At 44.1% G+C, this 13,038-nt stretch overlaps 2 protein-coding genes across 2 annotated transcripts; one reads left to right on the top strand and one right to left on the bottom strand.

Annotated features, from left to right (window-relative positions):
* Positions 1–857: 857 nt before the first annotated feature.
* LOC132983172 (leucine-rich repeat-containing protein 72-like) lies at positions 858–3,342 on the top strand. Its single transcript, XM_061049404.1, has 7 exons — positions 858–872; positions 986–1,059; positions 1,159–1,228; positions 1,335–1,416; positions 2,111–2,224; positions 3,061–3,123; positions 3,245–3,342. The coding sequence occupies exons 1-7, from the start codon at positions 858–860 to the stop codon at positions 3,340–3,342; spliced, it is 516 nt and encodes a 171-aa protein (XP_060905387.1).
* Positions 3,343–4,396: 1,054 nt separating this feature from the next.
* ankmy2a (ankyrin repeat and MYND domain containing 2a) lies at positions 4,397–12,376 on the bottom strand. The gene is made up of 10 exons (XM_061049846.1): positions 12,170–12,376; positions 11,700–11,764; positions 9,871–10,009; positions 9,682–9,780; positions 8,658–8,818; positions 8,100–8,314; positions 6,786–6,921; positions 6,538–6,666; positions 6,246–6,375; positions 4,397–5,333 (listed from the first exon to the last, which is right to left on the bottom strand). The coding sequence occupies exons 1-10, from the start codon at positions 12,243–12,245 to the stop codon at positions 5,200–5,202; spliced, it is 1,284 nt and encodes a 427-aa protein (XP_060905829.1). The 5' UTR covers positions 12,246–12,376; the 3' UTR covers positions 4,397–5,199.
* Positions 12,377–13,038: the final 662 nt, after the last annotated feature.

Genomic DNA, 13,038 nt, shown 5'->3' with positions numbered 1-13,038 from the left:
TACAGTATGCATCAGACCAGTCTCTTTGCGTCCTGTTTCCCACAATGCAAAGCGCCAAGACAGAGATCAAAATGCAGAGGCTGCCATGTAAAGTGACCCAGTAATAACTAATCCATTCATGCATAGTCACATGCTGCCGATGAAGCTGCGACTTAGTTAAGTTAAGTGTCTTGCCCAAGGTCACTTTGGACATGTGGCCACAGGAGCTGGAGGATCGAAACCCCCGACCTGAGACTTTCCGGTTAAGAGATGACCGACTGTGACACTGAGCCACATCCACAGCGTGTCATCCCCCCTCTCATCCCTGTTTCTGACTCTGTCCACAAATCCTGTCTCCACTCATCCATTCTCTATACTGCATTTCTCGTTTGAGGGTCATGGGGGGGCTGGAGCCGATCCCAGCTCCCCATTGGGCGAGGAGGATACACACCCTGAACTGTTTGCCAGTCAGTCCCAGCGCACGGTCCTGTCTTCTCAACAGAAACAGAAACCTCTCCTATTTACAGACATGTATCAGTGAAGTCAGCTGTTAGACCACAGGAGAGATGTTTTACTTGCAGAATACCAGGAGCCATGATGCGCAGAAAGCTGAGAACTCAACTGACTTTGTTGGCTTTTCAAAACGTGTGAAACACTGCCCTCTGCTGGCGGACTGCTCTCATCCTCACAGGAGATATTTAACTCATCTCCATCAAATTGAAGTGAGAAGTAATCCAAATCGACCACCATCAATGAATTCCCAAAAAAATAAATAAATAAATAATCACTTAAAACTGAAACACAGAATTATTTGTTTGTTGTGATTTCAAGCAGCAGTTTCCCGGCAACAGGCCTGACTGACCTCAAAGTATCAGACAATGGATACGGACAAGGTACACAGCTTAACCAAAATGACTGACACTTTTAAACCCCCTGAAAAAAAGAAATACAACTGTTTTACACTTCAGCTACTGAATCTTTTCTTCTCTTCTCTTCCTAACTCCAGGACATCCAGGACTCTCTGCAGAGGTGTGGAGTAAGAAGAGATGTTGATGTTTGCCGATTCGTCCTCTCTAAGAAGTAAGACGCCGACAAACACTGCAGCTCCCTAAGAAAATGTAAAGTTCATGGAGCTACAATGTTACACAGACAAATATTTTGTACCGTTACTCCAAACAGAAAACTCACCAGCGTCCCCGACTTGTCACGGTTTCCCTTCCTGCGCGAGCTGTGGCTGAATAACAACAAGGTAAAGCTTCGGTTCAACTTTGCGAACTTCAGCAACAGAGTGGTTTTGAATGGAGTGAACGGCCTCCAGATTGGTATATATTTTTATTTTGGTGGTAATCTTTCAGATCAGGGAGCTCAGCTGTCGATCTGTTAACTGCTGCTTGACTGAACTTTATCTCCACAACAACAACATCAAGTCGATATCAGGTGAATCATTACATTTCCTATCATAATAATAATGGTTTTGGGGCTGCACGTTGAAGCACGCTGTTTCCTCACAGTGTGGAGGTTCCTGGTTTGAATCCTCGTCTGACAGGAGCCTCTCTGTGTGGAGTTTGTATGTTCTCCTCGTGCATTTGTGGGTTCTCTCTCCAGGTAGTCCGGCTTCCTCCCACAGTCCAAAGACATGCTCGTTAGGTTAACTGCTGACTCTGAATAGGTGTGAATGTGAGTGTGTCTGGTTGTCTGTCTCTATATGTCAGCCCTGTGATTGACAGGCAAACAGTCCAGGGTGGCACAATGACAGCTGGGATCAACTGCAGCTCCCCCCCGTGAACCCGAATGGGAAAAGCGGTGTTGATAGATAATGGTTTTGTGTCTGTGTCAGGGTTAGATTCTTGCATGGACAGAAACACATCCGTTTTTTTTTTTAGACAAGAGCTCCTCTAACCTCCATTCTTAGACGCCCTAAAACTATAAAATGGTTGTAAAATGTTTTTTTCTGACCTGAAGCGGTCAGAGATGGTCTTAAATCTGAGGATAGATGTCCTCTGTTGTCAGCGACTTCAGAGCACCAGATTCTTGTGTGCGCTCAGGGATGATTACTTTTAGTTCTCGTGAAGGAATTTGAATCGCCTTTGAGATCCAGCTTGATTTGATCCTTCCCCCGTGTCTCACACAGGAGCTCTCAATCATCTGACCTGCCTGCGACTTCTTTTTCTCCACAACAACCAGATGAGAGGTCTGGAGGACACGATGCACGAGCTCAGGAGGATGCAGAACCTCCAGACTGCAAGTGAGCGACGAGGGCGAAGCCTTAGACCTGGAACCAGAAACAAACAAACAAAAAATACAGAAGACCTAAGCAGACATACATCCATTAATTAGATTTTTACTCAGTGCTCCCATGATTACGTTTTGGTTGTTTTCCTGTTCTAACGTCTCAATTTCTCAAGATCTCGAGAAAATTACTGAAATTTGGTAATTATCACTTAAAAACCAGCGTTGTTATCCCCAGATTAAAGGTCACATATTCTTCAAAATACACTTCCCCATGTTTCTCTAATACTAATATGGGTCCCTAGTCTGTGTGGGCAAACAGGCCGTTTGGAGATGTTCCCTTCATGACATCACAAAGGGCAGTAGCCCCTCCCCCCAGGTGGGTGACACTCCCACAGCTAGGTGTTTGTTCTGCCCTCTCAGTCTGCCTTCTCACCGTAAACAATAGGACATGGAGCGAGAAAGCCTGAGCCACCTAAGCCCTTCCAGAGAGGGGGGCGTGGTCAGACACAGCTCATTTGCATATTTAAAGGTACAGACACAGAAACAGCCTGTTCTGAGCAGGGCTGAAATAGAGGGGTTTATAGACATGATCAAATACAGGATCAGAGTGGATTTAGAACAAGAAACTTCACACACATGTTTTGAAGAGCTCTGAGACTTATTTAAACTGATTGAAGAAGAGGAGAATATGTCACCTTTAAAAAGTCAAGATCTTGAAAACATGCTGAGGGCTTCTGTACCAAATCGATATGAGATTGCACAATAGACTAAGAGCATGTCTGATTTGATGAATTTTGTTAAAAGATGATGGTCTCTTTGCAGCTTTCTTCTTGAACCCCATGTCTCATGAACCCGGGTATCGTCTCCATGTGATCCACTGCCTTCCCTCCGTGCAGGTTTTAGACAAGAAAGGTGAAAGCACAAATCTTTTTTTTTTTTTTTAATTCACCACGCTGCACACTGTAAACTCTGTGCACTGTCTAGTACAGCTTCTTCACTTCTTCAAAAAAATGTTTCTCTGTTGTGTTGTCAGCGGTGAGGTCAGAGGAGAGGAGGAGGTCGTTCCAGAGTCACATGCCGCAGCGTCACAGTGTCCTCCGGTCTGTGGCCTTCTGCAGATGGACTACATAATCCTGCAAACTGTCACCCATAAAGAGAAAAAAATAACTTAATTTCATGCATGTCTGTTTACACGTCTGAGGGAAGGGCCTCTCCATAAAATGATTCGAAAAGTCTAGAAGCTTAAAGATGATCAAATCTGCATGTTAGTTAGACCGAGTTCAGCTTACCAGACCTCTCCAGTCTGCTCCTCGCCCGGCAAAAACGCACACAGCGGCTTCAGCTGTTTGTTGTTGCTGCACTCAGTTGAAAACAGTGCAACTTTTTGGACAGGGCTATGCTCGTCAATTTTACTTCTCCCTCACCGACCAATCAAAATGAAGAAGGGGCGGTACTTCAGCTTTGACATCAACAGAGCTAATGTGCTGCTAATGCTAGAACCCGACTCCCTTCTGGGCCTCCATACATGTGTGGTGGTGACTGTGTCTGCAGAGATTCTGTCCTCTGACTGGATTTTACTCTTTGTTCTGGTTGACTCGGGACGTTTCTGGGCGGGGAGCTGGTATTCCTTCAAGCCAATGACAGCGCAGCAGGTGAGCTTAGGAGTGATTTGATGCAAGGAGAAACGCCAAGCGGATGAAGCTCGTTCTAAAACGAGGGTGAACCTTGTGTTGTCTTTTATCCGTCGAGGTGGAGTTGGTCTGCTTCCTGTTGGACAGGCAGGTGACAAACACCAGCAGTTAGATTATGCTAGCGTGCGGTAGCTTGAAATGTAGCTACAAGCAGTACACACTACATCCTGCAGTGAGTGTGAGCTTCTGCGGGGGATGAGCCCAGGAAGAGGGGCCATGTTTGAATGCTGTGTTTACAAACTGCAAATACATTTTTTTTTACAGACGCCACCTTTCAAAAAAAGCAAATATTAAGCATACAGACCTTTTAAAAACGAACATAAAGGTCACTATCGAGAGGAGTGGAAGTTAAATTTTGTTACATAGCAACAATAAGCGCGGGTGAGAAGTTTCTGAGATGCTTTGGAACCATTTCACGTCATCACTGTGACGAGCAGATGCGAACGATTTGAAGTGTGTTAAAAAATGCAAAAAAAATCAATCTGATGATGGGCTCTTGGATAGATTCTGTCTTTATTTAAAGTTTTGTTTTTGCTCAAGTAGTTTGACACGTTGGACAACCGAAGCCTCACTGGACGTGTTCGACTCGATCCTCTGTCCACTGAGGCTGCACAATAAATACAAAATAAAAGTGAACACAGACGTTTCTCGCTCTCTTCCTCAGTGGCATGATGCTCTGATTTCGGAGAACGACAACGTTTGACACATGATTTTCGTTACAGTTTGAAGAATCCTGAGCATAAACATCCGACTTCACAACACGCTAAAAATAACCTCAGTTTCTGTTGCTTATATTTTTAAAAATATACATTTTTGGTCAATATTGTGCAGCCTTTACAATCCAATCTCAATCCTCCACCGTGCCTCCAGACCAAATAAAGTTTAGAATGCAGACAAACAACGCCTTTGATTGGCTGCACAGTCACCCCCTGCCCCCCCCCCCCCCCCCCCCCCCCCTCGTACAGGTTGCTACAGTTTGTTAAGGCAGAATTACGTCCCATCATTGATGTGACCCATTAGCTCTTCACATGTTACACACAGCAGATCCTCCACGTGACCTCTACCACCGACACATCCGCCTATTTTTACATTCACACACGACAACATGTGAAAAAATGTGACATATAAAAAAACGAGAGAAAGATGATCACTGTGGCACAAACCTGCCAGTGTGACAGTCTCAGGTCCGTAATAAATATTATGTCTTTGTCTCCGGTGGACCAGTCCTGGTCTGGCTTTCGGTCTCACTGACAGTTTTTGGGATGTTTTTTTCTGGAGCAGGCGGTTCTGATGATCCTCAGATGTCAGCGGCTGTGATCGGAGAGGGATTCGGGGTTTCTGCTGCAGAGTCTGAGGGAGCGACCTCGCTGTTGGAGTCGACTGAGAGCTCCACCATCGAGTCTGAGACCTCCTGCACCGCTTTACTCTCCTCTGAAACGGAAAGACGACACAGTTAGGGCTACCAAAGTGATGAACATCAGAGTGTAAGTACAACACAAGCAAGGATCTAGAGAGGAGGAAACACCAGGAAGTGCAAAAAACAGCTTTAAGTCTGATCAGACACACAGGTGCTGACAGGAAGTGACCAGAGGTGCTGACAGGAAGTGACCAGAGGCAGAGCCCAAAATCGGCCGCTGTTGTTAAGATCTCTAATCAGCAAAGCATCGTCATTAAGTGTGTAGGTGTTCATAAAGAGCTGGGTCTTAAAGGTGCAAAGGGACTGCAGATCGAATGGAGTTTGGTAGTTTGTTCCACCACAGAGGAGAAGAGCCTAGTTAGGGACTTAAAGCCATGTTGTGGAGGTTGGATCAGACGCCTTTCATTGGTAGAGCGTAGTGGGCGGGAGGGAGTGTAAACCTTGATTATAAAGTATATGTAAGGAGGAGCCGTCTTTGTGGCTCTTTTGTAAGCGAGCAGCAGAGGTTTAAATTTGATATTTGTAACTGGGAGCCAGCCGAGTGACAGACACGTTGCTGTGTTTTGGATCATAATGAGTGGAGAAGAACATACTGGAGAACAGAAAACATAATGCAGCCGTTTCATTACTTGCAATGAGATCGTAGCGGTCGTGTGCAGACACTCTATGCACCATGCAGCGATCACAGGGAATAAAGGTCCCCTCCAACTCGCTCCAGGTGAATTCTCCTGATTATATCCTGCTGCGTTCTCACATCAGCTCAATCTGACTTTCTCTAGAATAAATACGACGAGGCTGGAGGAGAAACTCCGGGGTTCTGGCTGTTGAAATTCACACATACAGCTCCTGTTTGTCAGGAGTTTTCTGCAAGTGTGAAAGCCTTCCATGAGACATTTTTTTTTTTATCTCTCAGATAGATGACGTACCCTGGCTCTGCTGCATCCTCAGTTTGGCGGACTCGGCCTCCTGCGCCTCTCTCTGCTCCTGCAGCATCTTGCAAACCTTCTTGTGGGTGAACCAGTGCATCTTCTGACACGCTTGGCCACAGTAGATCACCTAGTGCCAGAAAAACACAATAATGGAGCTGTAGCTTGTATCATTCTTATCTGTGTATAGAATCTGTTATCTCCCCGATATCACTGTTTTAAAAAAAAGGCAAAGATGTAGTAAATTTGTAGTCAGAAAAAATCTCTGACCATTTTGAACGAGTGAACTCACCATTTTACAGATGGAGCACCTCTTCTCGGCTCCCTTCTCTCCGCAGGACGTACAAAACTCTGCGTCCATGAAGCCGACCTGACCTGTGATGGCCTGCGTGAGCACCGACAGAGCCGTGGGGTCGTTACCCTGCAACGGCCGACAGGCAACAAAGACGAGAAAAACAGATAAGACAACAAAACACTCAAATCTAAACTGAGATTATCTAGAAATCAAAATTGATATAATATTGATTTCTTCGGACTCACGATCTCCACAGGAGCGATACTCCGCACCAGCTGCTGCAGCAGGGTGGCGTCGCAGTACGGAAACTTGCGGACGCACTCTCTGATGAACTTCTCCTGATACACGGGGAAGCCGTCGCTCTCCCGACCCTTCAGTAAACTAGAGAGATCAAGAAAAGAAAACAAGCTTTTCTATAAAGGGAATGCAAAACGATTCACAACTTGTTATCTTGATCAAACAAATGTTCAGACTCTAGGTCAGTCTGTGTAACTTTCACACATCCAGTCCAGTCCCGTGGATCTTTATGGATGTTATGTGTTTAGATAAATTGGACGATGAGTTGACAGAAGGCAAAATCTGACCAATCAGATTCAACTGACACACCTTCCTGCGTGGTTTTATAAAGCATGACGATTGCTCCTATGGAAGATGGAAATGAGCCAAGCTGCACTTCCATCTCATTTGCAAAAAGGACCATAAATTAAGGTCGCGTCAGGATGTCTGTCTGGACAGCAGAGGAGTTTATGAAAGGTGATTTTGCATTTTTTTTAGGGTTAAAGAGACAAATTTGCAAGTGTGAGCGGCAGAAGAGGAGGAGGAAGGTAAACAACACACAGAAACTCTTCAGAGTTCAAGGTGATGCTCCTTCCCGAGTCGTCCTTCAGTCGGTGTTTCTCTCTCTGATTAATATGAGAGTGTGGCAGACGTTACACAAAACTCCAAGGCACCAACTTTTGAAGAATTGTATGCATTGTTTTTTTTTTTTTTAAGATTTATTTTTGAGGAGGAGGATAGAGAATCCTGGCAGAGTGAGAGGGAGGGGAAAGACATGCAGAAAAAAGGAACCATAGGTCGGATTCAAACCCTGGCCACCCACTCTTGAGTTGTGCCTCTGTACAAGGGGCAAGCGCACTAACCGCTAGACTGCCGGCGCCCCGAATCCCTTACGTTTTCACAGCATGGTCGTCAGGATGGACGACTGCTGCTCTAACATGTGGAAGTGTCTTTTTAGGGTCCACATGACGATGCCATGATAATAAAGACATTTTAAATGTTGAGTGCTATGAAGGTTTTCTTGTTTTTCTTTGACTTCCTGAATTCAAATCCAAATAGTTGTTTGAGTCCATTAAGCGCTCCTTCCTGCATTCTTTGAATTACCCAAAAACATTTTGATGCCGTGGGATTCCTCCTGTGCAGCATCTGTTTTTAGAGGCATCATCCCCCCCATCATTTCACCCACATTAAATCTCAATAAGCCTTCTTATGTGGTGCTCTTTGGCTGTAGAGCAACTCGTAGTGTGCCTCCAATCTTTACCCAATATCCTCCATGTTCTCACCTCTTGATGAGGCCGTCCAGCTTGTCCTCGCGGTCTTTCAGGAAGGACGCACACTTTCCCAGCACGCAGCTGATGTAATGCATCTTCATGGCCAGCACCTCGTTCATGTCCTGCTGCTTGATGCACTTCTCACAGATGAGCTCCATCACCCGGCGGCATTTCTCCAGAGCCTCGGGCTCCGCCAGCAGCGGGTTCTCCTTCACCAGCATCACCATCTAAAAAAAAGAATAGACACAAATCAAGGTGGGTTTATTTTTAGCACAAAAGAAACCGTCATCATGTGCCCTTCTGTTGGTGTCCACTCCAACAAATCACTCCAGCGGCTGATTAGCTCTCTGACCGCTTGTCCCCTCGTTACATGAACGAATAGTCACATTTGCTGCTGCTGTGTTTGGAGCGACGAGTATGACCTCTGGAAATGTACGAGGAAACGTCAGCCAATCGTTGGAGGGAGCTGGAGCGCTCTTGAGATGAATTCGTATCACATATTTCCAAAACAAAAAAACTCTCCTGTGGTCTCTTTTAGACAGAGATCCACCGCGTCGAGCTGTGACTTACCTTGACCGGGTTCAGGTTGGTGCTCATGATGACCTTGTGTAGAGGACCGGCCAGTTTAGCCGGCATTTTTGGCTCCTTCTCCAAACCCTGAGGCCTGGTGTAGTAATCGAGTCGGGCTCGGGAGAAGAAGTTGTTGATCACGGTGACACAGTCGTGCTGCCCTGAGGAGGCAGGAGAGGAGGCGGATAACTTTAGAACATGAAGAGAAACCTTCATTATGTGAGAAAGTTTGGATGCAATACTGCCAACTTGAAAAAAAAAATAATAATAAAAAAATTAAAAAAAATATCTCTGTTTGTGTTATACTCTGTTTTCTGTGGATGAATGTTCTTTGGTTGGACCTGCTGTTTGGACAGTAACGGTGCTGTGGAAAAGAATTTCCCCTTGGGGACAATCAAGTCTAAAGTCTGAAAACAAAAGTCTAAACAGTCTTCCTGTTTGCCAAACACCGGCGGTTAGCTCGTGCTAGTTTGCTGAATCATCGGCTTTTCCATTACAGCAGATGTAATATTCTCAGGTAGCCAGCAGCGTTCTACGTCCTGCTATCAACCAATGAAAATAACTTCATGTTTCAGGTCGTGCATAGAAACGCGATGCTCCAAATGGTTGCTGAGCTGGGTGGGCGTGTTCTCGTTTCTGCTGTGAGGAGGAGCCTAATTTAAATGTTGTGTTGACACACTGAACTCTACCTTTGATTTATGTCTTCCTTCTTTCTCTCTCTTTCCTCCTAAATACTTTACAATAAACTTGTCCTGCTCTTTGTAGATTTATCTTTACAATGTTTTCTTCAAAGTTGCAAATTGTAGCCTCCATATCGTGATATAAGTCACAGTAAAAGTGTGTATTTTGTAATAGTTGAATCCTCATTTTTGTTAAGGAACAAAAACAGAGGGTAAACATTCTCGACTGACAAAGGAGGGTGTGTGTGTGTGTGTGTGTGTGTGTGTGTGAGTGATGCCTTGTCTCTGCGTTTAAGATGATAAATATAAGACTCAAGCACACTGGACGTCACATCCAGACGTACCAACAAAGGCGGCCATCTGTGCTGCCGTCCTTCCGACAGAGTTGACCACGTCCGTTTCAGCGCCGGCGTCCAACATCATCCACGTGATATCAGTCTTACCTACAAGCACAACAGCAAAAAGGAGTTTGTAGTCGCACTGCTGTGAAGATAAACACTCACATTTAAAAAAAATTTTTTTTAGCTGCATACCTGACAGGCCAGCAAACATCAGCGCTGTGTATCCATGCTCGTGTTGGTTGCAGTTCACGTCGGCTCCGTGTTGCAGCAGCAGCTTGCACATGTCGGCTTTTCCTTTGTAAGCAGCGTGCATGAGAGGGGTCATCCCGTACTGTGGACGAGACGAGAAAAAAATAAAAGCTCACAAATACTGTGATACTAACACCGACAACTTCACTATTACATATGTTTAAAAAGTTCACACCGCTTCTAAGACTAAATTCCCCCAGATGCATATTTGGTCCGTCTCCGCTCTGTTACTTTATTCAGTGTGTGTGTGTGTGTGTGTGTGTGTGTGTGTGTGTGTGTGTTTCCGCTTCCACTGGCTTCTATTTTTGCCGGCGTACAGCGCGTCAATTTACCACAGAGAAGATTGAGCGGGACGGGAAGTCAGAAATCGAAACAACATTAAAACATCCGGTTTATTTTCAGAATAAAACACTCTGTTTTGACGGTTCAGAACAATGTACTTATGTTTGTTTGTTGTTGTGTTTTAAAGGGTTTTATTCTGTTGTATACCACACTTATCTGGACGTGACATCCGTTCCAAACAACTGATTCTGACAGCCAGACAATAAACAGCGACAGATGAAAACAAAGACATCGAAGTCCTTCTCTAGAGGGACTCCTGAGTCCTCTTGTCCAACACATATGCCACCAAACAAAGGAAGTAGTGGCTTCGCTTAATAGTCTCGGCACAATTTGTCCTACAAAAAATTTAAACTTTACATGCTAGGTACAAAAAACTTCCGCATCACCTTATCTCTAACTTTGTGACTTTATCTCATAACTGGTCACTTCAACTTTAACATGACACTTAATGCACAGCATGTCTGAAATGTCCTGTCTATTTTTTTGTTTGTTTGGCAATTAATGAGCGTATAGTAGTGTTGTAGTCAAGACCACACTAAACGAGACCAGAGTGCTTCAAGACCGGGACAAGTCCAAGACCATAAATATATCAGAAAAATCATCATCTTGATTGCAGAGGGCGTGTCACTCACTCAGACCGTTTACGGCCGTAGCCGGTGGATAAAAATCAAATTGTGAATGGATTGAAGTTATTTATTATTTTAGAAAGTGATGTTTCCCTTCTAATCTCAGTGATGACGTGGAAAACAAATCATCTATCCGTGGTGGTCTTGACTGGTCTTCATTTAAAACCGGAGTCCGCTGCCCAGTCTGAGAGCAAGACCAGACTGAGTAAAAATGCTTTAGATTCTGAGGGGAGACCTTTAAAACAAAAAGACCGATTTCAAGAACTGCAACACTGGTGTATAGTTTATTATTTTTTAAAGATTTTTTTTCGTGCATTTATTTGAGAGATAGGACAGTGGGTAGAGTCGGAAATCAGGGAGAGAGAGAGAGTGGGGAATGACATGCAGGAAAGGAGCCACAGGTCGGACTTGAACCCGGGCCGCCCGCTTGGAAGACTACAGCCTCCATACATGGGGCGCACACACTAACCACTGCGCCACCAGCGCCCCGTGTATAGTTTATTTTAAACTCCCTGGTTAATAGTTGTTAATGCATTGTATTTTTATTATTTATTCTTATTTTATTTGCACTCAAATGCATTTTCTTTTTACTGCTGCAACACTTGAATTTCCCCTCTTGTAATCAATAAAGGATTATCTTATCCTTCAAATCTGATATCGTGACAACCCTAGGCTCTTAGTGTCATCCTTTTATTTAACTTTAAACCCATATACAGATGTTTTTTACAGCTGGAACAAAATGGGTGTGGGGGGTTAAGTTACTCCTTATAGTTAATCATGACATAAACATGGAGCCTCTGTTACCTCATCCAGACAATTAACTCGAACATCCTTACAGCCGAGCAGCCTAGAAGCCTCTTGAACATTTCCTAAGAGCAGAAAAATCACATTTTTATTACATGAATACATCACCAAGATTCAGCAGCAGTGCATGCAGTGTTTAATCTACCTGCTGTAATGTCAGCGTGACATAAAGTTACCGTGCAGGCAATGACACAGACACATGCTTTAAGGGTATTTTCCATCATGTTGAGCCCACTGGTGTTGGCACAGTAAGATAAAAAATGTGCACATTATTATACTCAGCCAGATTAGCTACCACAAAGTCAAGTGTGCGAACTGATATTCAAATTAATTGATATGATAAATAAAGTAAATCAGGTGTTAGAAAAGGTGTTGTTGTCCTTTTATTTGGTCATGTAGCCCATGAATGCTAACTGATGCTAACCCTTGTATGATTTCAGGACGGATTAGCGTTAGCCGAAGAGGCTTACCTGCAGTAATAACCTCAAACAACTCCTTTTCGCTGGAAGACAAGTCTCCCTTCTTTGGAGCAGACATGCTGGACATCGAGAGCTTGAGATGAGGTGATAAAGACACTTAAAACAGGTGACGTTCGTGAGTTAATCCGGGCTTTCAGTAGCTGTAGCGGTCTGCTGCTGCTGCTTGGGCATGAAGGCTTGTTAGCATCGAGCTGTCATGTGGACTGTACCACTGCGCGCGGAGCGGCGGGGGGAGGAAGGTAACAGACAAAACAAATATGATTCATATTTCACTCCAGCAATGTTTTATTTATTCGTCAAAAAAAATGACATGTATAGTTTTTAAAACATTGTTCATGTACCATCACATAACTGATAAAAAAAACCTTAAAATAAACTTAATCAACAAAAGAAACCACCCCCATTCTTTCTCTCGAATAAACAGTTCCACTGTAGTCTAGAAAGTTCACTCCTTACGTATTTTGTCAAATTAAGCGCCAAAGTACGACGGAAGATTAGGGCCATGTTCATTTTTTTTTTTTAAATTTCGAGAATAAAGTCGTACATTTATGAGAATAAAGTCGTAAATGTACGAGTTCGAGACCAGCCTGCGCAAAATGATGAAAGTAGAACTCTTAAAGTATTTTCCTCTGCAGACAACTTCCTCCAAGTCAGTGTGGTTCTTTCTTCAGTTTCTTGCAGTATCTTTTCAGGGTGCTGATATTTTATGACAATGTGAAGATGATGATGTGCCAAAAGCATGTGTAGTTTCATATCTGCATAAGTAAAGCCACACAAACACACAGGTCGGATTTGAAACCAGGCGAACCAGGATTATGGAGGACGTACAGTGTCCAGTGTCGATTTTGGAGTCTTTTGGG

This window comes from Labrus mixtus, chromosome 11 (assembly GCF_963584025.1).
Source record: "Labrus mixtus chromosome 11, fLabMix1.1, whole genome shotgun sequence".
NCBI classification, from domain to species: domain Eukaryota; kingdom Metazoa; phylum Chordata; class Actinopteri; order Labriformes; family Labridae; genus Labrus; species Labrus mixtus.
Note: the sequence above shows the minus strand (reverse complement) of the source record. Positions and strands in the feature narration are given on the sequence as shown.

Bases quoted from the DNA above. Each gene is read 5' to 3' on its own strand.
- LOC132983172 (XM_061049404.1), top strand. The intron at 1,229-1,334 runs GTAAAGCTTCGG...GTAATCTTTCAG, and splicing joins TGTGGCTGAATAACAACAAG to ATCAGGGAGCTCAGCTGTCG. The intron at 1,417-2,110 runs GTGAATCATTAC...TGTCTCACACAG, and splicing joins CAACATCAAGTCGATATCAG to GAGCTCTCAATCATCTGACC.
- ankmy2a (XM_061049846.1), bottom strand. From the start codon at position 12,245: ATGTCCAGCATGTCTGCTCCAAAGAAGGGAGACTTGTCTTCCAGCGAA. The intron at 11,765-12,169 runs GTAAGCCTCTTC...TTCTGCTCTTAG, and splicing joins GTTTGAGGTTATTACTGCAG to GAAATGTTCAAGAGGCTTCT. The intron at 6,376-6,537 runs GTGAGTTCACTC...TTCTGGCACTAG, and splicing joins GGTGCTCCATCTGTAAAATG to GTGATCTACTGTGGCCAAGC.